The 26,061-nt window shown below is 40.6% G+C and overlaps 2 protein-coding genes across 7 annotated transcripts in view; one reads left to right on the top strand and one right to left on the bottom strand.

Moving 5' to 3' along the window:
- Positions 1-26,061, bottom strand: part of LOC130922900 (proline-serine-threonine phosphatase-interacting protein 1-like) — a 38,495-nt gene that overhangs the window by 9,717 nt on the left and 2,717 nt on the right. For 2 of the 6 annotated variants that reach the window (XM_057848153.1, XM_057848186.1), the window contains exons 5-15: positions 24,375-24,481; positions 24,237-24,299; positions 24,018-24,110; positions 23,905-23,940; positions 23,215-23,260; positions 23,043-23,122; positions 20,449-20,547; positions 14,261-14,357; positions 13,618-13,785; positions 13,378-13,463; positions 10,079-13,293 (exon numbers count right to left, since the gene is read on the bottom strand). In XM_057848153.1, the coding sequence (XP_057704136.1) occupies positions 13,162-13,293; positions 13,378-13,463; positions 13,618-13,785; positions 14,261-14,357; positions 20,449-20,547; positions 23,043-23,122; positions 23,215-23,260; positions 23,905-23,940; positions 24,018-24,110; positions 24,237-24,299; positions 24,375-24,481 (1,007 nt within the window). In that variant the 3' untranslated portion in view covers positions 10,079-13,161. Of the gene's footprint in view, positions 1-7,876; positions 9,307-10,078; positions 13,294-13,377; positions 13,464-13,617; positions 13,786-14,260; positions 14,358-20,448; positions 20,548-23,042; positions 23,123-23,214; positions 23,261-23,904; positions 23,941-24,017; positions 24,111-24,236; positions 24,300-24,374; positions 24,482-26,061 lie in introns of those variants that run through there. The other 4 variants (XR_009064612.1, XR_009064611.1, XM_057848168.1 and 1 more) reach the window with 4 other exon arrangements.
- LOC130922919 (tetraspanin-3) lies at positions 5,450-12,491 on the top strand. Its single transcript, XM_057848198.1, has 7 exons — positions 5,450-5,611; positions 6,640-6,831; positions 6,909-6,983; positions 7,109-7,210; positions 7,793-7,945; positions 8,044-8,127; positions 11,126-12,491. The coding sequence occupies exons 1-7, from the start codon at positions 5,549-5,551 to the stop codon at positions 11,216-11,218; spliced, it is 762 nt and encodes a 253-aa protein (XP_057704181.1). The 5' UTR covers positions 5,450-5,548; the 3' UTR covers positions 11,219-12,491.

A 26,061-nucleotide genomic window follows, 5' to 3' on the forward strand; every position in this document is an offset into this window, starting at 1 on the left:
ATTTTGACTGACAGGGTCATAAAAATCCGGTCATAGTCTATTTTTACCCGTCACTTAAATTTTTAAAATGATAATGATGACATATTCAGTAGTATTTAGTTTTCGTTCATTTTTAATTAATATTGTAACGCTTGCTTGGCGGCGAAAAATTAGACACGGAAGTCGTGGTATTTTTCTCCCTTTTTACTCTGCTTACCGCCAACAACTCCGCCCCCAAAGAAAAAGAGGCAACGATATAGACCCCAATCACCAACGTCACACAATGATCTTAATTGTGGTTGTCAGCCCCAGTGGCGCCCCCAGGGGATGGCCAGGGGTGGCCATGGCCACCCCTATAAATTGGTTGGCCACCCCACTGGCCACCCCGCCTGCCAGTATATCGTTAGATTGTTGTAGCATCAGTTATGCATTTCATCCAAAATGAATGCATTTATTTTGTTTTGTTAAATGTAGGGCTGTCAAATTTATCATGTTACGGGCGGTGATTAATTTTTTTTAATTAATCACGTCAAAATATTTATCGCAATTAACGCATTCGCTGTACAACTCATTCACGCATTGCCGCAAAGAGCCTACAGTGGCGCCGTTTTACTTATATACAGAGATAAGAGGCAGAGTGGAGTAGATACAAGCATTCATTGGGGCCGTGCTTTTAATTGGCAAAAGCTCTCCCACAGCACCTATAACTATTGTGGGAAGCGACGTGGAGAAGAATGACAGGAGTTGATCTTTTTCTTAACACCCTGTAGTGTACCCAACGCAGAGAAGATATAGCATTTGCAGCCACCACACACAGTCATGGTTGCACCACTTCCCATTATGCATTTGAGCAGAACAGTCAAGTCGCTACAGTATCATTTACTGAAAGTTCAACAAATACTCTAGACGGCAATATTTGGTCACAATATACAAACTCACATTTATCCTTTAAGAATTACAGGTCTTTCTATCCGTGGATCCCTTTCACAGAAAGAATGTTAATAAAGTTAATGCCATCTTGTGGATTTATTGTTATAATAAACAAATATAGTACTCATGTACAGGATGTTGAATGTATATATCCGTCTTGTCTTATCTTTCCATTCCAACAATAATTTCCTGAAAAATATGGCATATTTTAGAGATGGTTTGTATTGCGATTAATTACGATTAATTAATTTTTAAGCTGTGATTAACTCGATTAAAATTTTTAATCGTTTGACAGCCCTAGTTAAATGTACACCTTATGCCTTAAAACCTTTTTACTGCAATAATATAATGAAAACCTGAAATTATGGCTTTTAGTTTTGGCCACCCCAAGATTTTAAGTGGCCCCATCTGGCCACCCCTATGAAAAATTTCTGGAGGCGCCACTGGTCAGCCCAAAATCTAAATATATATTAAATGCATCTTACCAGATAAAAAATGACTACTACATAGTCTGTGGTGATCGTTTGGTGCCCAGATTTCTTGTCGAATTACAGCAGTCCATCTCGCTCTCATCTTCGGGTCTCTCAGAATACGGTAGAACTTCAAGTCTCTCCGTCTATCTTCTCTGTTACCGCAACCAACCGCCACACACGCCTTCACCATTTTGATTATTAATATTAACGAGCAGAAAAACACGCCGTAATACAGGGGTCCCCAAACTTTTTCCTGTGAGGGCCACATAACCCTTCTCTTCTCTGATGAGGGGCCGGGGTCAGTTTGTAACAGAAAAAGTGTGACGATTGCAGGAGTGCCTAAATGTAAAAATGTATTGTTTTTCAGAAAGCCACAATCAAATAACCCTTTCTGGATTCTTCACGGAACCAAAGTAAATAAAATAAAAATGATATAATATAATATAGTATAATATAATATAATTAGGGCTGTCAAACGATTAAAATTTTTAAGCGAGTTAATCACAGCTTAAAAATTAATCGTAATTAATCGCAATTCAAACATCTCTAAAATATGCCTTATTTTTCTGTAAATTATTGTTGGAATGGAAAGATAAGACACAAGACGGATATATACATTCAACATACTGTACATAAGTACTGTATTTGTTTATTATAACAATAAATCAACAAGATGGCATTAACATTAATATTCTGTCAAAGCAATCCCTGGATAGAACGACTTGTAGTTCTTAAAAGATAGATTTTAGTACAAATTATAGAAATGTTATGTTAAAACCCCTCTTAATGTTTTCGTTTTAATAAAATTGGTAAAATTTTCAATCAAAAAAATTAACTAGTAGCTCACCATTGTTGATGTCAAGAATTACACAATGCTCATGGTGCATAAAATCAGTCGCACCCAAGCGCCAGCAGAGGGAGACAAAAAACACAAGTAACAAGTGGACATGACACTGCTGTCATTTTAATCTGTTTGAGCGGGGCATATGCGTTAATTGCGTCAAATATTTTAACGTGATTAATGAAAAAAATTAATTACCGCCCGTTAACGCGATAACTTTGACAGCCCTTAATATAATATAATATAATACAATATAATATAATCAGGGGTGCACATAATTTTTTTGCCCAGGTTCTCAGAGGAGGACCTGGAGATGTGACTTGGTCCTCATTGAGCTTGAGAGCCGACCCACCTGATGCGATAAATTTATGACAAGCTTTACTTAGAGCCAATTAACTTTGATTAATTATATTAACAGTTAATGCTTGATTAACATCAACTGGCACAACAAAATTGCCATTACTTTGAAGTGAAATGTAAAGAAATAAACATAAAAGCACCAATTCAAAATAAAGGGCATTATGCGGCTCCCACATTAACTCCAAGCCTTTTTAAAAGTGGGATGTCCTCCTCATAAGACCTCATTGAACGTGTATGTTTAGCTTTGTAAAATGCGAGCAAAAACACGTTTGTCAGTGCATGTCGCTGTTCATTACCTTTATTCCGCCCTATTCCACCACATGTCCATAGGGCGAGTGGGGTCCTGTTTGACATCGATAGTTTGCTTAATTGCCACATGCTCTCTGTTTTTTTCGTGCTTTTCAAAGTTTGGATGGCTGAAATTCTTTGACCCTACATAAAATGCGTTGCTCTAATCGGCGACATTGGGATTCTCACGGCACATTTTGTACCGCATTTCCGTGCGAGCATCATTCACTTCTAGCCATGGTACCTCCTGTAGCCACTTTTCAGCAAAAGTCCTTTTTTTCGGTAGCTCCGGTGACATCTCTGCAAAAGCGTATGGAAGCCGTTGAGGGCCAGCGCGTTTGTCTACGTCCAGTACACATGTGCGGACCACTTATGTGCACCCCTGAATATAATATAATATAATATAATATCATGTAATGTAATATAATATAATAATACTGTATTAATTAAATAGATAATAACCAAATAACCATTGCTCAGTTCTTCACAGAAAAAAGCCAGGACATAAATAACTCTATTGGAAAAAAAAAAAAAAAAAAAAATTATTTAAAAAAATTTTTTTTTTTTACAAATTTCCCCGTAGTTTGGGGACCCCTGCCGTAATAGGAGGCATGTATGTAGCTGTAATGTGTAAACATGACTAGCTGACACACAATATGGCGGCTCCGGTCAGGGGGGCGGAGTTGTGACGTCATGTGATTGGGGTCTATACACAGGCGGCAATCTTGTCCATCAATTGGATGACGCGCTGGCACACCGGGTGCACCAATAAGAACCTCGCGTTGATGTGTCAATCACGGTGCCGCCGCCAGACCCCGGTGACGCTACAATATTCTGACATAAGAGCCAACGACGTCATGCATTAAGAGAGACAATAGCTAATTAATATGCTAACTCGCCACCCTGTGGTCTGGGGTGTGAATTGCAACCTGTCAAAATGACAGACGGACTTCAGTTTTTTCCGTCACCGTTTTAAAAAAACGGTCAACGACGGAAAATGTCCGGTTAACGCGACCCCTGATATATATATATATATATATATATATATATATATGTATGTATTTATACATCTTGACACTGTTCGAGTTCTATCAACTGTTCAAGTTGTTGTTGGCAGCGTTTGAAAACTTAAAACTTAAAGAACTTCTAAATATCCATCTTGCCTCCTCTGGTGTAGTTTCGGCTAAGCAAAGCAAAGGATAGTCTCCAAGGTGCAAGTCACGTGATCTGTTCGAAAAATGATTTTGACCCATTATGAAAACTTTACGTTGTAGGATTTTTGTTCATTTAATTAATTTTTGTTGTTTGTTTTATTGCTTTACAACTTTTAGAAACAACATTTTAACGGCTAGGTATTTATTTCAAAGGGGAAGTTCAGAATTTTTTACATTAGGCTTTATCTTGGAGTCAGCGGGGGTTTAATTAGTCGTTGGAGTTGATTTCAACAAATTTTGTGCAGTTTATCAGTTATTTGTTAGTTTTAGGGCTCCGGAATGGCTAAGCAAGGGCGAGTCAATGGTGGTCGACTAATTAAACCCCCGCTAACTCAAAGATGAAGCCTTATGTGAAAAACTCAATTAAACGCGATGACATTTTTCTGTTATTTTTATGTTGAGGCAGCAAAAGGGGAAAAAAATGGTAAAAAGTAACTGATAAGTTACTTTGATAATAAAGTAATCAGTAAAGTAACTAGATTACTTTTTTGAGGTGTAATCAGGAATCAGTAATTAAATTACTTTTTTAAGTAATCCGTGACAACACTGGTCTTGTATCCATTCCATGTCAGGTAGTCTAGGCACATTGTTTGCATCCTGATTAGCTTATGACTAATACATGTTAGGTCCAACATAAAATTCCAAGCTCCTCTTCTTCCTCCAACTCTTCAAAAACTTGGATCTCCTCCCTTGCGCTCGATCTATCGCTTATATCGCTGTTTGAATCATTGTTTGAAGGGCTTTATATGGCGGCGGTATGTATGGAGGTGCCATCGCGTTCCCGGTGTGACGTATCACTTCCGGGTTCGTTCCCTTTCAGGCTCGAACTTCGGAAACGCGATTATTTTGTCAAATATACAACATATAAATTATTTTTTCATGCTTTATTTGTTGGACAATGTTTAATTACTTTACTTGTGACCCTATTTGGCATGTGAAGAAATTACTTCACATTACTGCTTTAAAGTTATTGTGTATCGAACAAAGATAAGGGACATTACTGCCCTTAAGCGAAGGATCACTGATGCCATTGCTACAAGTGATGAGGGTATGCTAGCGAACATGGCAAGAAATCAAGTACCGTCTTGATGTGCTTCGTGCAACTCATGGTGCCCATGTAGAGGTGTATTAAAAGAGGTGAAAAAAACTTCAATAAACGCTAAATACAATACAACAAATCTGAATAAATCATCTAATCAATTGTATTTTTAATACATTTTTGAAATGGTAAAGAGACTTTTTGGACACGATTATCTTCGGGTGCACCCTCACATACCACGTGACAGGTATTTTCCCTCTGTGCAGCGTTTTCATTGGCCCATCCCTTGAGAATCTGCACAGTTGGGCGGGGCCGCCGAAGCCATTTTATTATCATAACAGGGGGAAAAAGTGCAGCAGGTGCGTCGCATTTCCCTCCTCAGAGAGACAATACTGCTTGATATAATATCTATATCGAGCGAAAGATGGGGCAGTGTGGGATTACGTCATCCAAAACCGTCCTGGTTTTCCTCAATCTTATATTCTGGGTAAGCACCTTTGAGCATTTTGAATTGATGTGCGGCATCCTTGAGGACGGAGCGGTGTTATTAGCAAGTTAGCGCACTGCGACAGAGATGCGCGTTCTCAGTTTACCTTAGTAGACAAGACGTTTCAAGGTTATTTTAAGCGAAAATAGTTTACATTGTAACAACACATACTCGAAACAATGTGAGGAGTTAAACAATTAATTGCGTCTGGAACCTCCACGCCGTGACGTAATGTGGCAGCTGTCGACCTGCTTTGCTTCTTAAGCTAACAGGGTGCTAGCAGGTCAGCACATCCCATAATATAAACGCTCACTAGCTACTTGCATTGACAACATGTCATCCGAGTCTACCTCCTCAGTATGTTAATAATTCTCAGTTTAGATTACAGTTAGATATGTGAAAATTATCGTTTGCGTATGTACGCAATCCTTTATAGGGAAAATTTAAACCCTTGCTTTTACCCCATAAAGACCTGGCATTCACATATTTAATTATTATAAATATTATTTTATTAATAAAGCATATTCAATCAAAATATATCAAGCTATATTTTTAAATGAATAAATATAATTCTACACAAATGAAATGTCAGTCGAAACAAAAAAAATAAAAATGATTTAAACTGAAATGAAACTGGTTATAGCTCTAATAACACTTGAGTTTTGTTTGTTTGTTTGTTTTAATTTCATCATATTTAACACATTGACAGCCACTGACAACGAGATAGACGTCTAGTACACTTTGACTGGGTGGTCTATTAGCGATTATTTGCCCTCAAGGTTAAGTTGGATGGTGCTGAATTGTAGTAGAAATGTACTGCAGTCAGTGTTCAGAAAATTACTTAAAAATGTATTACTTGTACAGTCACTGGTTATAAATTTTTCTTAGCAATGTTATACAAGTGCCACATTTTTAAAGTAATGTAACTTGCTATATTTTAATTACTTTTGGATTACCGGTTACTTCATTGCCAAATACAGTATTCTATAAGATATGACTTCATTCAAATAAACTGTACTTGTTCCTAGGCGGCAGCAGGTATTTTATGCTACATCGGAGCCTACGTCTTCATCACCTACGATGACTACGACCACTTTTTCGAGGACGTGTACACACTCATCCCAGCCATCGTCATCATCGCTGTGGGCACCCTTCTCTTCGTCATTGGTCTGATAGGCTGCTGTGCTACCATACGTGAGAGCTCCTGTGGCTTGGCCACTGTGAGTGCGCCGTTGCAGCTCATGTTAGGATAGATGAAACCTTAATCAATAATTAACTTTTTGTCCCATTTATTTAGTTTGCTGCCATTTTGCTGCTGGTGTTTGTAACAGAGTGTGTGGTGGTGGTGCTGGGCTACATCTACAGGGCAAAAGTAAGCATCTTTATAGTTTTTAAAAATTCATTGTTGCTTTTTATAGCTGATCTGCATCTCTAACAAGATAATTTCCCCAAACTGCCACAAAAGTAAAAACTCACAAAAAAGTGTGCCTGTTCCAGGTGGAAGATGAGGTGAATCACTCCATTCAGAAGGTTTACAATGAGTACAATGGCACTAACACGGATGCTCCCAGTCGCGCTATCGACTATGTGCAAAGACAGGTGAGGTGGAAACTTAAAAAAAAAAAAAAAAGGCCAGTAATTGAAATCTCCCACATACTAAAATATTTATTGGTACCTGTATATTTCATCATATATAAGTTGTATTGTAATTGCACAATAAACTACAATACCCAAATACTTTGTCAAATCAAACCCATCTAAATATATGACCTTTAAAAGGGCACCTAGACACACATTTTCTATAACATGCACTACAACCGAGGATAAACTTGGCTCCTCCTCTGTGGTTGTACAAATATGCGCACCATGCACGAGTTACTGTTCCACTTTAGGCAGGAGGTGGCAGTCACGGGTAATAAGTGACAAACTTTGTATAGTTACTTTAAATGTAATCTCTGGTCACCTATTTGTTCTTTTGGCCACAAAATACAAATTAATAGCTAGACAAGAAACACATTTCAGGATGAAATATTGTATCAAATAACTGGATGGTAGATCTCCCCCTTTTTTTTTTTTTTTTTTTTTTTTTTTTTTTTGCAAAAGACGAGAACAAAACAAACCTCACCTCAGTTTGCTATTCTGTTAATGTGTTTAAAAGTACTTCCTGCGTCTTATTTTTAGCTGCACTGCTGCGGTATCCACAACTACTCGGACTGGAGGAACACTCGCTGGTTCAAAGAGTCTAAAAACAACAGCGTCCCTGTCAGTTGCTGCCAGCCCAATATCAGCAACTGCACCGGCACCCTCTCCCGGCCAGCAGACCTCTACCAAGAGGTGCACGCACACATGACATCAGCGCCAGTGCTTTTTAGAATTATTAAATGAACACGTATTTTCTTTTTGTCTTAATTCACCCGTTTTATTTACTTCAGGGTTGTGAAGCTCTGGTCGTGAAAAAGTTGAAGGAGATCATGATGTATGTCATTTGGGCTGCACTAACTTTTGCAACGATACAGGTGAGGTCACGAGTCACAGATTTTAATTACCGTATTTTTCGGACTACAAGTCGCACAGGAGTATAGGTCGCACCAGCCATAAAATGCCCAACGAAGAGAAAAAAAACATATATAAGTCGCACCGGAGTATAAGTCGCATTTTGGGGGGAAATTTACTTGATAAAATCCAAGACATAGAACAAATATGTCATCTTGAAAGGCAATTTAATATAAAAATACAATAGAGAACAACATGCTGAATAAGTGTACAGTATACAGTGCATGAACAACGAAATGCGAATATACTGTCCTCACCAGGACGCTACGGCCTGGTCCTGGCTATACAGCGAGCTAAACTCCCAAATGACGATGTTGGACGTCCATATAATTTGCTGAATCAATTTCATCCTCGATACCAAACAGGTTTGCATCAACGTAAATAAATGATAATTAGGTGCTATTACAGCAATGACACAAACGGTTAGCATGCGTTCGCTAGCATTAGCACATCGTTCAAACAACCACACCACTGGCTCTAAGTGTCCGATCGCGGGTGGAAAACACACAACAACAACAGAAAAGATTATACGGACAGGCGTTGCGTCTGTAGAGATATTTTACAAGCATAAACAATGAACATAGGTTCGCAGCTGTGTTTCTCTCTCGCCCACTCACTCGTCTCAGAGCTGCGTAGCTGTCAGTCATCTTCTGGCGTGTGAGCACTCTTCTTCACGTAAACAAGTGCGAGCTCGCCCCCATGTGGGCGTGAAAGCACCACAAACTAAAAGCATGCATTTTAATACAAAAAAGTAAATACCGTAATTTCCCGAATATAACGCACACTTTTTTTTCCAAAATTTACTCGTAAAATCATGGGTGCGCGTTATCCACGGGTACAGGGACGGAGACAGAAAAAAATCGTCATGATTCATGTTCCACTGTAAGGATGGACCAGCACAATATTACCTAATCCGAACAACAGTGATATAATAATCAAGTTTCATGAGGTAAATAATTGTTTTCGTGATATTTTTCACATCTAATAAAATTAAAATGTTTTTTTTTGTACTATTCGTTTATTATTTACCGGTACATTTTTTCTTACCTTATCATTGCAACATGCCGGTGTTGTCTTGAAGAGAACGTCACGGTGATCCGTTTCGTATAAATGTTGACCGTGTGGCGAGCTAGGACAGGAGTCTGAGGAAGAGTGTTGAACCACTGAGCCAATCCGCGTTGTTTTATTTACATTGAAACTCACAAAGTAACAACGTACGTCTTGCACGCAAATCGCTGGACATTTGTTTACTTCCGGCTGTTCCCTTAACTAAACTCTTCCCCCCGGGAACTACACAACTTGCCAACATTAGTTCCGCTGGTGAATTCTGTTAAAACTCACTACAACTCCTTACTTTGTGAAAATTATTATCGTATGCTGTGAGCAATTTTACCACAGAAAATTAGTATTCTATTTTAAAAAAATATATATTTGACAAAAGGATTAAAAATGCTGCAACCGCGTACTTTATAAAAGTTCGAAACACGAGACTCATATTTATTAGTGCTAAAATTAGGGTGCGCTTTATACACGGGTACAAGAATTTTCCCTAGATTTTACAGGTAAAGTTGGGGTACGCGTTTTACACGGGTGCGCCTTATATTCGGGAAATTACGGTAATACAATTGAACACACATTGGCAAAGGAAGAACGCGAACGTGGCCATAGCTATTAAGAGTTATTGAGATAACTATTCATTAAGAACCTGCTAACAAGTTTACCAAACTATTCATAAAGAACATGCTAACAAGTTTGCCAAACCATCAGTGTCACTCCAAAACACCAAAATAACATGTGAAATGATATCATAATGTGTTAATAATTTCACACATAAGTCGCTCCTGAGCATAAGTCGCACCCCCAGCCAAACTATGGAGAGAGAAAAAAAAAAAAAAAAAAAAAAAAAAACTGACTTATAGTCCGAAAAATACAGTATATTGTTTAATGTAAATTCATGTTCAAATATTTTTGCATTCTGGAACTAACATTAAGAAATATTGTGAGCAAGATTGCGGCTCATAACGTAATTCATCTAGAAATATTCCTCTTTTTTATGACTTTTTTAAAATCAAAATTATTCTCATTTATAATTCAAGTTGTATTATTTTATAAGTTTTATTAAAAGAATAATTACACAATGTTCGATTTCATCTTAATAAATTTATTCATGGAAAATGAAGGCATGGTTAACGTAGTAGTTTGACTATATTGTTTAATTTTTTGTTATTTTTGGTCCTTTTTTTTTTTTTTTTTTAATATTACGACTTTGTCGTTATGAAATTGTATTTTTCTTCTCTTAATAATACGACTTTACACTTATAGTATTTTGACTGTGTTAATATAAAAGATTGTATAAAAATTCGATTTATTTATATTCTGTCCCCATTTTTGTTTTGGGAGGGAAATAATGTACTGTCCGTTAGTTCTAGTTGCATCACATGTACTTTGTATTGGAATTTCATCTCCTTTAGTGTAAAAGTACTTTTTAATTACGTTTAACTTTTTTTTCTATTTAATATCAAAACTTTTATGTCTTCAAATTCCAGTATTGTTTGACATTAAAAATTTATTGCCATAATTTCCTGTAATATAACGACTTTATTTTTGTACACTGAAATACACTATTACAAAATTATTCACATTACTAATTTCAATGACATAATTTTTTTAATGACAATTCTTTTTCATACTTTTATAGTTTATCGAGTGGCAACTGTTGTCTTTATTGGTGCAATTTTTTTTAATTCTGCTAGTATTATGAATTATTACTCATAACATTTCTTGTGCATTACTGCTTTCCTTGTGAAACTAAAACTAATATTAATAATTCTACTGTACAACGCATCATTCTCATGCTACAGTACACTTTTTAAAAGCTATTAAAATCATGTGATAACTTCTAGTCTGTTGGAAAAGTATATACTACAAAGTTTTACAGACTCCTCTTGTCTGTGCTGACAGATGCTGGGCATGCTTTGCGCTTGCGTGGTGCTCTGTAGGCGAAGTCACGACCCTGCATACGAGCTGCTGGTCACCACCAACAGCTACGCGTGAAGGACTCGTACGGCCACCATCGGAAGGCGATCGTCACCACATCACGGTAGATTTCTGCAGTAGTTCTGTATTTAAGCTGAAGTATATAAACTCAAGCACACCTTGCACAATCCAATAAGTAGCGAACACTGGCAACGTGGTCCCAACACGAGGAGCCACCTATTTATTCCTATTATTAACATGCTTTGTAAGCTCTTTTACGTTCTTCTCCTGACACTGACATGCTTTAAAAAGCCAGCGTGTAAATGGCTATCAACATTGTGTAGTCTTTTAAAAATAAACTCATTCACTCGGAATGTCAAAAAGAGAAAAAAATTAACTCGGCACCTTTGTGTTAAGTCGTAGTTGGAAGTGTGAAGGGCAAATGGGCACTCCTGAGTACTTAGTAGGAAATTGAACAAAAATTTAGAAGCTTGTGGTTGAAGGGGGAGTCCACCTTCACATTAATTTCTCTTTTAATCAGTCTTGGCCGTATGAAATATAGTTTCTCAGGCCTGTGGTAAAACTAGCACCACCAGACCTTGTTAAGCTAGTCCTTCATTTGGAGTAAGAGCTGCCAATATGCAAATAAACTATTTGAAATTAGTTGAGATGAGGTCTACAGAAGTTTGTTGACGTCACAATAGAATCACGACTTGTGTGGGGAAAGATGAATAATTTTTGCGGGAAAAAAACGTATAAAACTCAAAATTCAAATGACATAAGTCCTCAAACTTGACATTAATAACACTAGATTCTGTTACAGGATGTTCAAAAGCCTACTAAATTTGAGAACAGATTGTTTATAATTTTCTTTCTGTGCTACGTCGTACTGATTGCAGTTTTGAAGACTTGTTTTTTTTATGCAGGAAACAAAAGAGAAATGTTTTTCCCCCTTCCCATCAAAACTGATTTAGCAACGAAGTATATACTTTTCCCCATTTCATTTTCATGCTGTGAATTTACATCTGAATCCGCTTCACTGTTGAAGCACTGTGAATATACTGTATATTGAGTGCGAGTTAGTTAATCCCCAGTGTTGTAAGTGGGTGTAAAATCAGTATTAATCTTACCCTTATGTTTCCGCTTTCAAGTTTGTATGTCAAAAACTTCCACTAGTGGGAATGATTTATTTTAGATATAGTTATTTTTCTGTGAATTGTGCTGTTTTTGTTTACTTGGAGCTGTTACATACAGTAAATCAAACCCAGAATATTTTGCTGGAGCTGTGGAAAACCTCCCCAACAAATTGTGTATAGCTTTGAACATGAACTAAATAAAGTCATGCATTTCAGTTTGACGACTACTCATTTATTGTTTCACCTAAGAATTCTGTGATGGTAGCATTGATTTTTTTTTTTTCCGTCCACAAAAACACATGCAATGTTAAAAAAAAAAAAAAAAAAATCCTGATATTACTCTTCCTTGGGAGTGTGGGAAAGCTTTTTAATGTGTCGGTATTTTTTGTTAAAAAGTTCAGAATTTAGCATTTAAAAAGTCTGCTTTGCCATCAGTGTGTGCTGCTGTAATGACGGGCACTGTAACACGTAAGTCATCTACGGAGGTGTGGTGTTAAATAAAAATAGTACTATTACAAAAAAAAAAAAACGTCTGCAAACTGGACTGACATCACATTAAACAATATCTTTAACACTGATGCTAAAGCTAACTTAACACAATAGGCATCCTGAGCTGTCAACCATTATCACAGATAACTAAACTGCTACCAATGGTTACATTTACAAAGCAACATTTTTTTATAATTATAATATTTTTTTTTTTACTTCAAGATAAAATTACGCAGACATCCTTCAGCCAAAATTTAAACAGGTGATTACAATACTAACATAACAAATTGTTTAAATATGTTAAAATACTTACTTTGCATTTCTATGTTGGCTTCCCCATGATGAAATGTAACTCATAATGTTTTAGTTTAATCCACCCGCTTGGTATGAGTCTATTCAGAGCTTGCCCAGATAGTTGCCTGGCACGATTCCCTCCTGCCCGTTTCTCTCCACTGTCCACCAGCCGTCCTCGCCGCACTCCAAGACCTGCACTACGTCGCCTCTTTTCACTGTCAGCTCATCTTCTACCTGAATGGATCATGCAAAGATTAACACAACCTTCAACTGGATATCAAGGATGTGGAAAATATTTTCAAATGATTTTCCATAGACCTGTGCAGTGTAGTTGTAAAGTGCAATGTAGACGTCCTCGTCCACCGCTGGTTGCTGGAGGCCTAGTAGGGCCGCATATGCCCCATCTGAAGATGTCACATGAAGCACAGAGATGAAAATACTAGAGTGTCAATAATTCTTTCAGTATGTTTATGTGAAAGGTGTTGCGGTGGGTGCAGCACCCACTGCGGCCCTTAGTGACCTCTATACTATTGTAAATGCAAATGGCATGAGACTTACCCTCACCGCTAGATGGCATATTTGAGGAGTCACTGACAACATTTATTTCCATAGAAGCTCCCAGTAGACGATCTGAGGTTCTTCTCATGCGGTCTTCCCGGCCCCCAAAGTCATTTCCATCACAGGACGTGGTTTCCTTCTGGTAGTAGCTTTCAAATACGATGGGATCTGTGACAGCAAAACGAGAATGTTGTCTTGATGCAGGGCGAAAAAGGTTCAGGTCCGTATTTTCCGCACTATATGGCGCCTCTAAAAGCCTTCCATTTTCTCAAAAGCAGACTGTCCGCTTTATAATTCCATGCACCTTATATATGGATCAATGTCGGTTAATCATGGCATGACATTCCCTTTAGTGCAGTACCATCTAGTGGATGTATAATGCAACTTCAACCACTACTATTACTATAACTATTACTATTACTATTGCGCCTTATAATGCAGTGCGCCCATAATATGAAAACAGTTTTAAAATAGGCCATTCATTAAAGGTGAGCTTTATACTCTACTATACTTAAAGTATTAAATTGTGAAGGGGCCCTAGTGGTCGAAATAATGTTACTGTCTTCCACATTTCAAAAACATGCATGTTAGGTTTAGTGAAGACTTGGAATTGTCCAGTATTTTTTTAAGAGTACGTAGTCACCTGGTGGATGCGAACCTGTCCTTTTCATCTCAATGAAGCAGTTGTTGTCTGTGATGATGTCACAGTGCTCCAGGTGCTTTCTGACCTCCTCAAAGAACTGGAATGACATGATTGCAACAAGCTCTTGAAAGTGTTAAATTTACTAATCTTGTGTTAAAGTATTTATTTGCTGTGTCTTTAATTTCTTTACCCTTGTAGGGACCGAGGTCACTACAGTGGGCAGATATTCAAAAGATGACATAACTATTAACCCTCTAAGGGGCAAGTGACAATTCAAAAAAAAAAATATTGTGTTTGATAACGTTTATAAATTACCATATTGGCCCGAATATGACGGCCCTGATTATTAAACGACCCCCTCTTTTTCAAGACTCAAGTTTGAAAAAAGACTTTTTGAACACCAAATTAATTTTTATACAGAAAATAATTACAGTACATCTGAAACAAATGGTTATAACAATATATTTGAGAGAAAAAGCATGTTATTTTGCCTCATTCAAATCTTAATATCTGAACATTTAAATATGTAAAGTGCAATCACATTCGTAAATGGCTTCTGTTTTTTGAAATGTAAATAAACCTATCTATTGTGATAAAACAACAAAATTGCAATAACTGCATTAACCATCAAAGTGAGGTCGAACTGTAACTTTAGTCTTGAAACAAATCTGAATAAGGAAAAACATTGCAATAAAATAATGCAAAGTGGTTAAGCTTGAGGGTAGCTGAGATCTGTCATGAGGGAACATTACTTTCCAAGTTCAGCATTCGCTTCAATGATATCTGGCGCCATCTAGCGTCGTGAATGGGTATAATGTCTAGACCACGAATATAAGACGACTCCCACTATTTCGGTCTATTTCAATGCAAAAAAAACACAGTCTTATATTTGGGCCAATACGGTAATACAATGTTAACAAAAACTCAATTATTCAATTAAAAGCAACACTAGGTAATTTTTCAACCTTTTATAAAATATTTTCATAACATTTGTGAGATTTCGACTGACAACTAGTTGAATGACACCTCTTTTATATCTTGAGGGCGTCTATATCGCTTTCACTTGCTTAATTAACTTTGAGGAGGGTGGCAGGAACCCCATCACACAAATATCTACGATTGTGCTGATTGCTTTACGGGAGGGGTGGCAAACTCCAGTCCTCGGGGGCCCCTATCCAGCTTGTTGTCCATGTCTCCCTCCTTTACAACACCTGAATCAAATGATCAGCTCATCAGAAAGCTCTGCAGGAGCCTGATAATTATTATTATTATTTGAGTCAGGTGTGTTGGAGGAGGGAGACATGGAAAACAAGCTGGACAGGGGCCCCCGAGGACCGGAGTTGGCTACCCCTGCTTTACGGCATACGTCACTTCCCCCTTTCCCCATTCGTTATAATGACTGAAGTTGATGCGAACGCTCACATGCAAATTCTTCAAAGATGATAGAGCAACAAAAGAGACAAAGTTTTGTCTGAGGAGACAAAAAAAGAAAAAGGGAGGCGACCAGGATCAAAGGACACTGAAGAATAACCATTGGTGTGACACCTCCACATGGCCAGTGGGGGAATACGGTATAAAATCAAACGTTTCTCATTCTCAGCATCACCATATGCGATTCTTTAGCCACAACTGGATTAATAACCTCATTACTGTCAATCCTTTACATAGTCGCTGTAAACAAAAATGTGGTTTAATCCATCTGCAGGTGACCGGGAGATCAGGATTTCAAGACTCTGTGTGCTGGTCCTCATGGGAAACACTACCACTTTTGTCCACATGCGCCGCTATAATCGACAACTAAAAAGTTACCTCGTGCTTTAAAATGGATGAAAACGGAAATACACACTGGTTACGGCCCCACTTAACACTCTAAAGTTGTCTTCCCCCCTAGTATTTAACTCACTCACTGCATGCCACTCATGGTCTGGATGACATCCAGTTCAAACTGGGAGGACTGGCCGTGAATGCTCATCTTTAAGTGCTATTTACAGCGCAAGACGTCCAATCCATTTTGACTGGAAGGGGCGAATGGCAATTGCCATTAATGGCAGCCAATGAGTTAAATGAGTACCGTCTATCCATCCATCCATTATCTTCCGCTTGTTCCGGGGTCAGGTCGCGGGGGCAGCGGCTTTAACAGGGAAGCCCAGACTTCCCTCTCCCCAGCCACTTCAACCAGCTCCTCCGGCGGGATCCCAAGGCGTTCCCAGGCCAGCCGAGAGACATAGTCTCTCCAGCGTGTCCTGGGTCGTCCCCGGGGCCTCCCGCCGGTGGGACATGCCCGGAACACCTCTCCAGGGAGGCGTCCGGGAGGCATCCGAACCAGATGCCTGAGCCACCTCAGCTGGCTCCTCTCTACGCGGAGGAGTAGCGGCTCGACGCCGAGTCCCTCCCGGATGACCGAGCTTCTCACCCTATCTCTAAGGGAGAGCCCGGACACCCTGCGGAGGAAACTCATTTCGGCCGCTTGCATCCGGGATCTTGTTCTTTCGGTCACGACCCAAAGCTCGTGACCATAGGTGAGGGTAGGAACGTAGATCGACTGATAAATCGATAGCTTTGCCTTTCGGCTCAGCTCCTTCTTCACCACTACGGACCGGTGCAGAGTCCGCATTACTGCAGACGCCGCACCGATTCGCCTGTCGATCTCCCGCTCCCTCCTACCGTCACTCGTGAACAAGACCCCAAGATACTTGAACTCCTCCACTTGGGGCAGGATCTCATCCCCGACCCGGAGAGGGCACTCCACCCTTTTCCGACTGAGGACCATGGTCTCGGATTTGGAGGTGCTGATCTTCATCCCAACCGCTTCACACTCCGCTGCGAACCGCTCCAGTGAGAGTTGGAGGTCACGGCTTGATGAAGCCAACAGCACTAAATCATCTGCAAAAAGCAGAGATTCAATGCTGAGGTCACCAAACCGGACCCCCTCAACGCTTCGGCTGCGCCTAGAAATTCTGTCCATAATAATTATGAACAAAATCGGTGACAAAGGGCAGCCTTGGCGGAGTCCAACCCTCACTGGGAACGAATTCGACTTACTGCCGGCAATGCGGACCAGACTCTGACACCGGTCGTACAGGGACCGAACAGCCCTTACCAAGGGGCTCGGTACCCCGTACTCCCGGAGCACCCTCCACAGGATTCCCCTGCGCACACGGTCGAACGCCTTCTCCAAATCCACAAAACACATGTAGACTGGTTGGGCAAACTCCCATGCACCCTCGAGGACCCTGCCGAGGGTGTAGAGCTGGTCCACTGTTCCACGGCTGGGACGAAAACCACACTGCTCCTCCTGAATCCGAGATTCGACTTCCCGACGGACCCTCCTCTCCAGCACCCCTGAATAGACTTTACCGGGGAGGCTGAGGAGTGTGATTCCTCTATAATTGGAACACACCCTCCGGTCCCCCTTTTTAAAAAGGGGGACCACCACCCCGGTCTGCCAATCCAGAGGCACTGTCCCCGATGTCCACGCGATGTTGTAGAGGCGTGTCAGCCATGACAGCCCTACAACATCCAGAGCCTTTAGGAACTCCGGGCGGATCTCATCCACCCCCGGGGCCTTGCCACCGAGGAGCTTGCCAACCGCCTCAGTGACTTCAACCCCAGAGATCGAAGAGCCCACCTCAGAGTCCCCAGACTCTGCTTCCTCAAAGGAAGGCGTGTCGGTGGAATTGAGGAGGGCTTCGAAGTATTCTCCCCACCGACTCACGACGTCCCGAGTCGAGGTCAGCAGTACACCATCTTCACTATACACAGTGCTAATAGTGCACTGCTTTCCTCTCCTCAGACGCCGGATGGTGGACCAGAATTTCCTCGAAGCCGTCCGGAAGTCGTTTTCCATGGCCTCACCGAACTCCTCCTATGTCCGAGTTTTTGCCTCGGCGACTGCCGAGGCCGCAGTCCGCTTGGCCAGCCGGTACCCGTCAGCTGCCTCCGGAGTCCCACAGGCCAAAAAGGCCCGATAGGCCTCCTTCTTCAGCTTGACGGCATCCCTTACCGCTGGTGTCCACCAGCGGGTTCGGGGATTGCCGCCACGACAGGCACCAACCACCTTACGGCCACAGCTCTGATCGGCCGCCTCAACAACGGAGGTGCGGAACATGGCCCACTCGGACTCAATGTCCCCCACCTCCCCCGGGACAAGGGAGAAGTTCTGCCGGAGGTGGGTGTTGAAAATCTTTCTGACAGGGGATTCTGCCAGACGTTCCCAGCAGACCCTCACAATACGTTTGGGCCTGCCAGGTCTGGCCAGCATCTTCCCCCGCCATCGGAGCCAACACACCACCAGGTGGTGATCAGTTGACAGCTCCGCCCCTCTCTTCACCCGAGTGTCCAAAACATGCGGCCGCAAGTCCGATGACACGATTACGAAGTCGATCATCGAACTGCGGCCTAGGGTGTCCTGGTGCCAAGTGCACATATGGACACCCCTATGTTTGAACATGGTGTTCGTTATAGACAAACCGTGACGAGCACAGAAGTCCAATAACAGAACACCACTCGGGTTCTGATCGGGGGGGCCGTTCCTCCCAATCACGCCCCTCCAGGTCTCACTGTCATTGCCCACGTGAGCGTTGAAGTCCCCCAGTAGAACGAGGGAGTCCCCAGAGGGGGCGCTCTCTAGCACACCCTCCAAGGACTCCAAAAAGGGTGGGTATTCTGAACTGCTGTTCGGTGCATAAGCGCAAACAACAGTTAGAACCCGTCCCCCCACCCGAAGGCGGAGGGAGGCTACCCTCTCGTCTACCGGGGTAAACCCCAACGTACAGGCGCCAAGCCGGGGGGCAATAAGTATGCCCACACCTGCCCGGCGCCTCTCACCATGGGCAACTCCAGAGTGGAAGAGAGTCCAACCCCTCTCGAGAGGATTGGTACCAGAACCCAAGCTGTGTGTGGAGGAGAGTCCGACTATATCTAGTCGGAACTTCTCTGCCTCACACACCAGCTCAGGCTCCTTCCCTGCCAGAGAGGTGACATTCCATGTCCCAAGAGTTAGCTTCAGCAGCTGGGGGTCGGACCGCCAAGGCCCCCGCCTTTGGCTGCCGCCCAACTCCCTACGCACCCGACCCCTTTGGCCCCTCCCACAGGTGGTGAGCCCATGGGAAGGGGAGCCCACGTTGCCTTTTCGGGCTGAGCCCGGCCGGGCCCCATGGGGACAGGCCCGGCCACCAGACGCTTGCCTTCGAGCCCCACCTCCAGGCCTGGCTCCAGAGGGGGGCCCCGGTAACCCGCGTCCGGGCAAGGGAAACTGGGGTTCATCAATGTTGCTCATCATAAGGGGTCTTTTTGAGCCATACTTTGTCTGGCCTCTCACCTAGGACCTGTTTGCCATGGGTGACCCTACCAGGGGCTTGAAGCTCCAGACAACATAGCTCCTAGGATCATTGAGACACGCAAACCCCTCCACCACGATAAGGTGATGACTCATGGGGGGAGTAGTCATTCATTGAGTCATGTCATTGAGTGCGTACCGTCTAAGGTTTGAAAAAACATAATTTGTGCATAAAAGGGCTACATGTTAAATTGTACAGCTTTGCATTAGTTGTGTCAGAAATTTTCTCAGGAAATTTTCACTGAATTGCCATCAAATTCTGTTCTGTGTGGTCTAAAAAGCCTCTAAGTTTCACTTGATGAAACTTGTATGCTGTAAAACAGTAAAACTTCCTTTTAAACATTCTAATTTGAGACTATGTACACTTGAAATTATTCTAAATATTTTGAGTATCCTGAACTCATCAAGTAGATATTGTAAACTTGAGTTGAATTAATTTGCTTGAACAAGTTTATTGGCCAGACTTAAGTTTCTGAGTAAACAGAACTTAAACTGATAAGTTGTGAGAACTTTGCCTCCCTCCCCATGCCTTAAAAAAGAGCACATTGGCAGTTAAACAGTTAGGTAGGCTGTTTAGCTCAGTTGTATGCATACACCACTGCCACACTGGCGATTCGGGTTTGATACCTGCTTGGGTTAGTTCGATTTACATAAAATTCAATTTACTTCACTCCAGTTTGCTTAAAATTCATTCATTAATATTTTTTTAATCAAAATTTGGAAATTTAAGTGAAATATGTGGAATTGAAATGTACATTCTGCTATCAATAATGATGTTGGAAGCAATAAAAAAAAAAAAAAAATCCCCCAAATCTTTGAACATACAAATGTCATCAAATAGTACACTTGCCTCGTCATCTTTGACGCACTGCATTGAGATATGATTGCAATGGTCCCACAGGGTGCACCTCAGCAAATTGATGCGGTCGCCCTCCATTTGCTGGAACACCTACAGAAACAAATTTCGGGATCAGTGTGGCAAATTGGAAATAATAAAATCGACCCAGTTTGTTTTAAAAAAAAAAAAAAAAAAAAAAAAAAAAAAAGCCCAAATTACAACCTCCCCTTTCAAGATAAAACGTTTCCCTTATACAACTCAATCTATATGTTGTTGATATTATGACCAGGGGGAAAAAATCAACAGGAGGAGACTCTTTGGAATCGTTTTTGTTTCACTGTTAAGCATCATTGGAGATGTAGTTCTTATAAAGGGTGGAAATTGCTGTATTTTCAATTAAACCCAATCATTCATAATTAACGGTGAATTTATTCATTATTGAACGTCAAAATACATGTTTGTCAAAAGAAAACTAAGTCAAGGGCGTAGGTTTGCATAGGGATGGTAGGGATATAACACTACCAATTTTTCGGAATGCTCAAATTGTACCCACCAACTTTAAAGCAACCTTATTTGCATTACATTTTGAGTTCATTTATATAGGTAATTTGTTTTTCCATATGTTGTAAGGATAGAATTGACCCTACCACATTGAATGGCGGATGATTTGAACCCCTCCACCACCACCCACCCACACGCACACACTCAGCCCCGACAGAAATACAACTTGTTGACAGCAGGCCGCCTTCTCAGCCCCCTTCGAAGAGGAGGGATATTAGAAGGTTTTTTTTTTCAGGCAGCAGCAGCCACTGTAAGTACTCTAATGTAAAAAGATATCAATGTTGTGGAGGTGGGAAACAGCACTACTTTTGCTACTGAAAGTCCGACCTGCATCAGAGATGACATAACATTAAACTGTGTGACTTTGCTAACCTGCAAAACTTGAGTAGGATGCTGCTTAGAAGTGTCCTCCTGTATGTGTTTTCTACTGTTAACATTCATTAAACTGTAAGAAATGTTGTGAACTGAGGTTTACTCCCTTCTCCCCAATTTTCATTTTTATTTATGTGGTCTTAAAGCAGCCCAAAGGGGCTTTCATTTTTTTGTTGAGTTTGGCTGTGCTTGTGGACAAAAGCAGTAGTGTTTTACCTGAAGGAAAGTTCCATTTTAATTTATTTTTGTTAATTCCCTGCAGTGGCGCCTCCAGAAATTTTTCATAGGGGTGGCCAGATGGGGCCACTTAAAATCTTGGGTTGGCACACCAAAACTAAGGTGCTGTTTACATGGTGACTCTCCGAGAATACGAAAAATTTCAAATTTGCATTTGCATTTGCGTCTCCCATTTGAACAATGTCGCAATTCCGCATGAAAACGATGTAGTATTCATGCCAGACCCTAAGGGGCAGTGCATATTTACACAACAATTCTGTTTTATTGAGTTATGTATATATTAGGCAAGGTGGCACGGTGGCTGAGTGGTTAGCACGTCTGCTTCACAGTTCTGAGATCAAGGGTTCAATCCCGGGCTTCGGCCTTCCTGTGTGGAGTTTGCATGTTCTCCCCGTGCCTGCGTGGGTTTCCTCCGGGAACTCCGGTTTCCTCCCACATCCCAAAAACATGCATGGTAGGCTGATTGAACACTCTAAATTGTCCGTAGGTATGAGTGTGTGCGTGAGTGGTTGTATGTCTCCTTGTGCCCTGCGATTGGCTGGCAACCAGTTCAGGGTGTCCCCTGCCTACTGCCCGTAGTTAGCTGGGATAGGCTCCGGCACCTCCGCGACCCTTGTGAGGAATAAGCGGCATGGAAGATGAATGAATGAATATATTAGGCATAAGGTGTACATTAAACAAAATAATTACTGGGGAAAAGCAGGTGCTGGCAGATTTGCATTTCGGATGAAATGCGTAACTGATGCTACAACAATCTAACGATATACTGGCAAGCGGGGTGGCCAGTGGGGTGGCCAAGAAATTTATAGGGGTGGCTGTGGCCACCCCCTGGGGGCGCCACTGAATCCCTGACATCGCTTTTTCAGTTAATATCTTTATTTACACAGACTATTGATTGGTCTTGAGACAAATGTTTGTTTTTTGTATTCCTGGATTGTTAAGAGATTATTAACAAGTTTGTAATGAGGGTGTATTTTAATGTAATTCGTCGAGGGAATTAAGCTGAAACAAGCCAGAATATGCAACAATACCAAAAACAATTACGGTGCATTTAACACATTTTGTCATGTCATTTTAAAAATTATTTTATTTAAAGATTATGCTTTCTTAAAGAAAGCAATACAGCTGACCTTCACGATGTAGACATACAAGTTTAAATGTTAAATCGAATCAAAACGGTCCCTTCCCAAAATACCGAGTTTTGTCAAATTTTATCGATATGCCCAATGCATTTTTCTCCCGCCCCGATCTTTGAAAATAGCCCAATTGGGCTTGAACCTGTTCAATCTGGCAACAAAATCGAGACTATTTCCAGTTTAAAGTGATTCACTGTACATGACCCGTACAGATTTCCCCTTTTGATGCAGAGATGTGCCGATGAAGAGGAAGTGGTGCGAACTTCTTGCTTGTGAGTTGATGTAAAATGTGCCATTTACCTCGCACGAGCTTCTGTGCGTTTCCTCCCAGTCCTGGCGAACACTTTCAAGTTCTTCAATGTTGGTCAAGTAGACCTTCTCTGTGGAAAGATCGGGAGATCATTGAGAAAGCTTGTACATATTCAGTGTAGTGAGCTTTTAACTAATAAAGGAATTGCGCCTCCATTGTTACCTGCTTCACACGCTGCCTGTCTGCACTGCTTGGCTCTTTGGCGCACCTGTCAGAATTGAACAAGTTTTATTTTGCACATACAGTATATGTTTATTTAAACTTGTTAATTAGTTTAGACTCAAATTCAAAAAGTAAAATGTTTTCAAATTCATTTTGCACATTGAAAAATACTTTTCAGAAGGTCAATTCCTACCTTGTTAAAAAAATATATTTGAAAAAAATTTTTTTGTTTAAATTTTCTCAAATTTGCTATTTGTCAGTAGTAATCTAAAATCTTAAATTTATTTGGCATGAAATATCTAAAGTGTTGTACTGTAATGCCGCCTTCTTATATTGTGTTTTTTGCATAAATTTTACAATTTTTAAAAATCTTTGTTTATCTCCCTTACCACACATGCCTTCACAAAGTCTTTTTAAAAATCTTTGTTTATCTCCCTTACCACACATGCCTTCACAAAGTCATTTAATTGCCAAGGGCCACAGTGGGTGCTGCACGCACTGCAACACCTATGACATAGACATACTGAAAGAATTAACACTATAACACCTATCGGGCTGGTCCATCAACATGATACAGTAGACCACTTAAGCAGCTGACACAAGGTTCGGTTGCCAAAGTAACAACACTAACGATTACTGGCTTTGTAGCTAATGTAATGACTTTTCATGTATAATATAGTATTTACATACCTTTTTTTTCTGGTATGCTTCCTTCCGCCCCAAGAACTGTGCAAGGTCATTCATTCACTGACTTTGTGCTTGCACTTTTTAGATTGCGACACATGAGTACACACGTATCGTACCTTTTCCTCATTTTTGGCTGCAACGGTGGTCTTTTCTGATGCTTGTTCAACCTCGTCTGCCTCTTTGCATCTCACCTCATAGTTTTTCTTTGACTGTGTGTTAGAGAGGTGTTAAAGTAAAACTTGGATATTTATGTTGTTTCTACTCTGATGTATCACAGAAAATGTAAATGACAAAAACATTCGCACGCCAACAAATTGCGTCCATTATGTCATTACCTCCATAGTCTTCCTAAACAAAGATAACTTTCCCTTCTGCACTTTCTCCATGATGCTTTCAAACTGTGAGGAAAAAACGTGGATCAGTGTTGCCGCCTTGCTTGTGATATTATGGCCTTTTAGCAAATGATCAAGTACCTTCTTTCGCTGCTCTTTTTGCCGCTCCCTGAATGCCTCTACCTTTTTCACCTCTTCTTTTATTGCTTCCGAAATTTGGATGTGAAAGTTTCCAATGTTTTCCATCTCTGCAGCCAAATCGACCATGAGCAGTAGATTTAATACAGTAGCTTCAACAGTATTCATCAAACAGTGGTCAGCGATTCATTAGTGAGTTTTCAAAGCAGTTTCTCCGGAAAGTTAACTAAAATCTGACTTTTTTTTTTTTTTTTTGATAAAAGAAAAAAAATCTCAGTAAATTGAATACAAATGTAAATATGCCCATTTAGTTCTTAAGAAGATAATGTTCTACTGAGTGAGCACTAGTCGTAATTAGGGGTGTAACGGTACACAAAAATCTTGGTTCGGTACATACCTCGGTTTTGAGGTCACGGTTCGGTTCATTTTCGGTACAGTAAGAAAACAAAATGCAAAATATGAATGTGCTAGTTGTTTATTACACACTTTTGTGCTTTCAATAATAGGAACATTAGCCTATACAAAGCTAGAATTCTGCTAAAAAAGTAGCGGGTATTTAAAGATAATAATCCAACAACAATTTGCCTTTCGGACCCCGCGTATTGGTCAGCTTTCTTTCTGAAAGAAAGAAGAAAAAAGAAGTCCTGTGCTAAAGAGAAAAGCAATCCCAATGACAAAGATTTTAGCATGTATTTACAAATGAAATACCTCAATGAATCATTTTTTTTCTTCTTATGAACGGTTTTCAAAAGCTTTATTGATGGATTTTCTCAAGTTAAAGCCCCACACAGAAATGAATACATTTATTGTGTAAGCAGGATCTGTGTATTATTCTTATTATTTAATTACAGGTGTTTTAGCTCATTTCAATTTATTGTGTTTAAATGGGCTATCATTAATTTTATTATGTGTTTATATTTTACAAATGTGATGTAGTATTCATTTATATTGTATATTTTATGTTGTATAACTTTAGTTCCTATGTGAATATTAGTTCCTACTTGTTCTGTTGTGGTAGGAGGGTTTTGTATTGAACACGGGGCCGTGTTGGTTATTATTATAGCAGAGAAGACAGCAGTAAATCAACAAAGACAAATCTACTGTGCCCCGATCTACCACTCAAGAGATCTGATGGACTCAAAAAGTGGGTTACGATTGCATAATAGTTTGTAAATCGACCGGATCCACCATATTTTTACACGAGTGACTAGCTAGTAGTATTGACGCAGGAGGGCCGTGTCTCGCGTCAAATAATAAACTCTGCCATTCTTTTCGCATGCGTCGCGTTTAGCCACTTCTGGGACGCGTCTAACACGAGGCCGCACTGCGACTGGTGTGCATTGGCTGATTTACTTTAACGCCCGCGTTTCACTGCGTTCTCGCGGCGGCCACATTGTCACGCCGTTGACGTTTCTGGGTTATATTCTGTCCTACCGTGTTGGTCCTCATTATAGTAGAGAAGATGGAGTAAATATAATCTACACAAAGAAACTGTAACCCAATCGACTCACAGCTTCGAAAAGTAAGGGTTACATTATGTCAGAAACTCGTTCGGTATGCCTCCGTTCCGAACCGGTTCCAAAACGGTTCAATACAAATACATGTACCGTTACACCCTTAGTAATAGTAGTAGTAGTACTGTACTAACATTTTAGTACTCGGTGATACCAAGCTTAATACCATACTTGAT

The sequence above is a fragment of the Corythoichthys intestinalis genome, chromosome 1 (assembly GCF_030265065.1).
Source record: "Corythoichthys intestinalis isolate RoL2023-P3 chromosome 1, ASM3026506v1, whole genome shotgun sequence".
Taxonomy (NCBI): Eukaryota; Metazoa; Chordata; class Actinopteri; order Syngnathiformes; family Syngnathidae; genus Corythoichthys; species Corythoichthys intestinalis.

Coding starts and splice junctions, on each gene's coding strand:
- LOC130922919 (XM_057848198.1), top strand. CDS start 5,549: ATGGGGCAGTGTGGGATTACGTCATCCAAAACCGTCCTGGTTTTCCTC. Junction 6,832..6,908: donor GCTCCTGTGGCTTGGCCACT/GTGAGTGCGCCG, acceptor CCATTTATTTAG/TTTGCTGCCATTTTGCTGCT. Junction 7,211..7,792: donor TCGACTATGTGCAAAGACAG/GTGAGGTGGAAA, acceptor TCTTATTTTTAG/CTGCACTGCTGCGGTATCCA.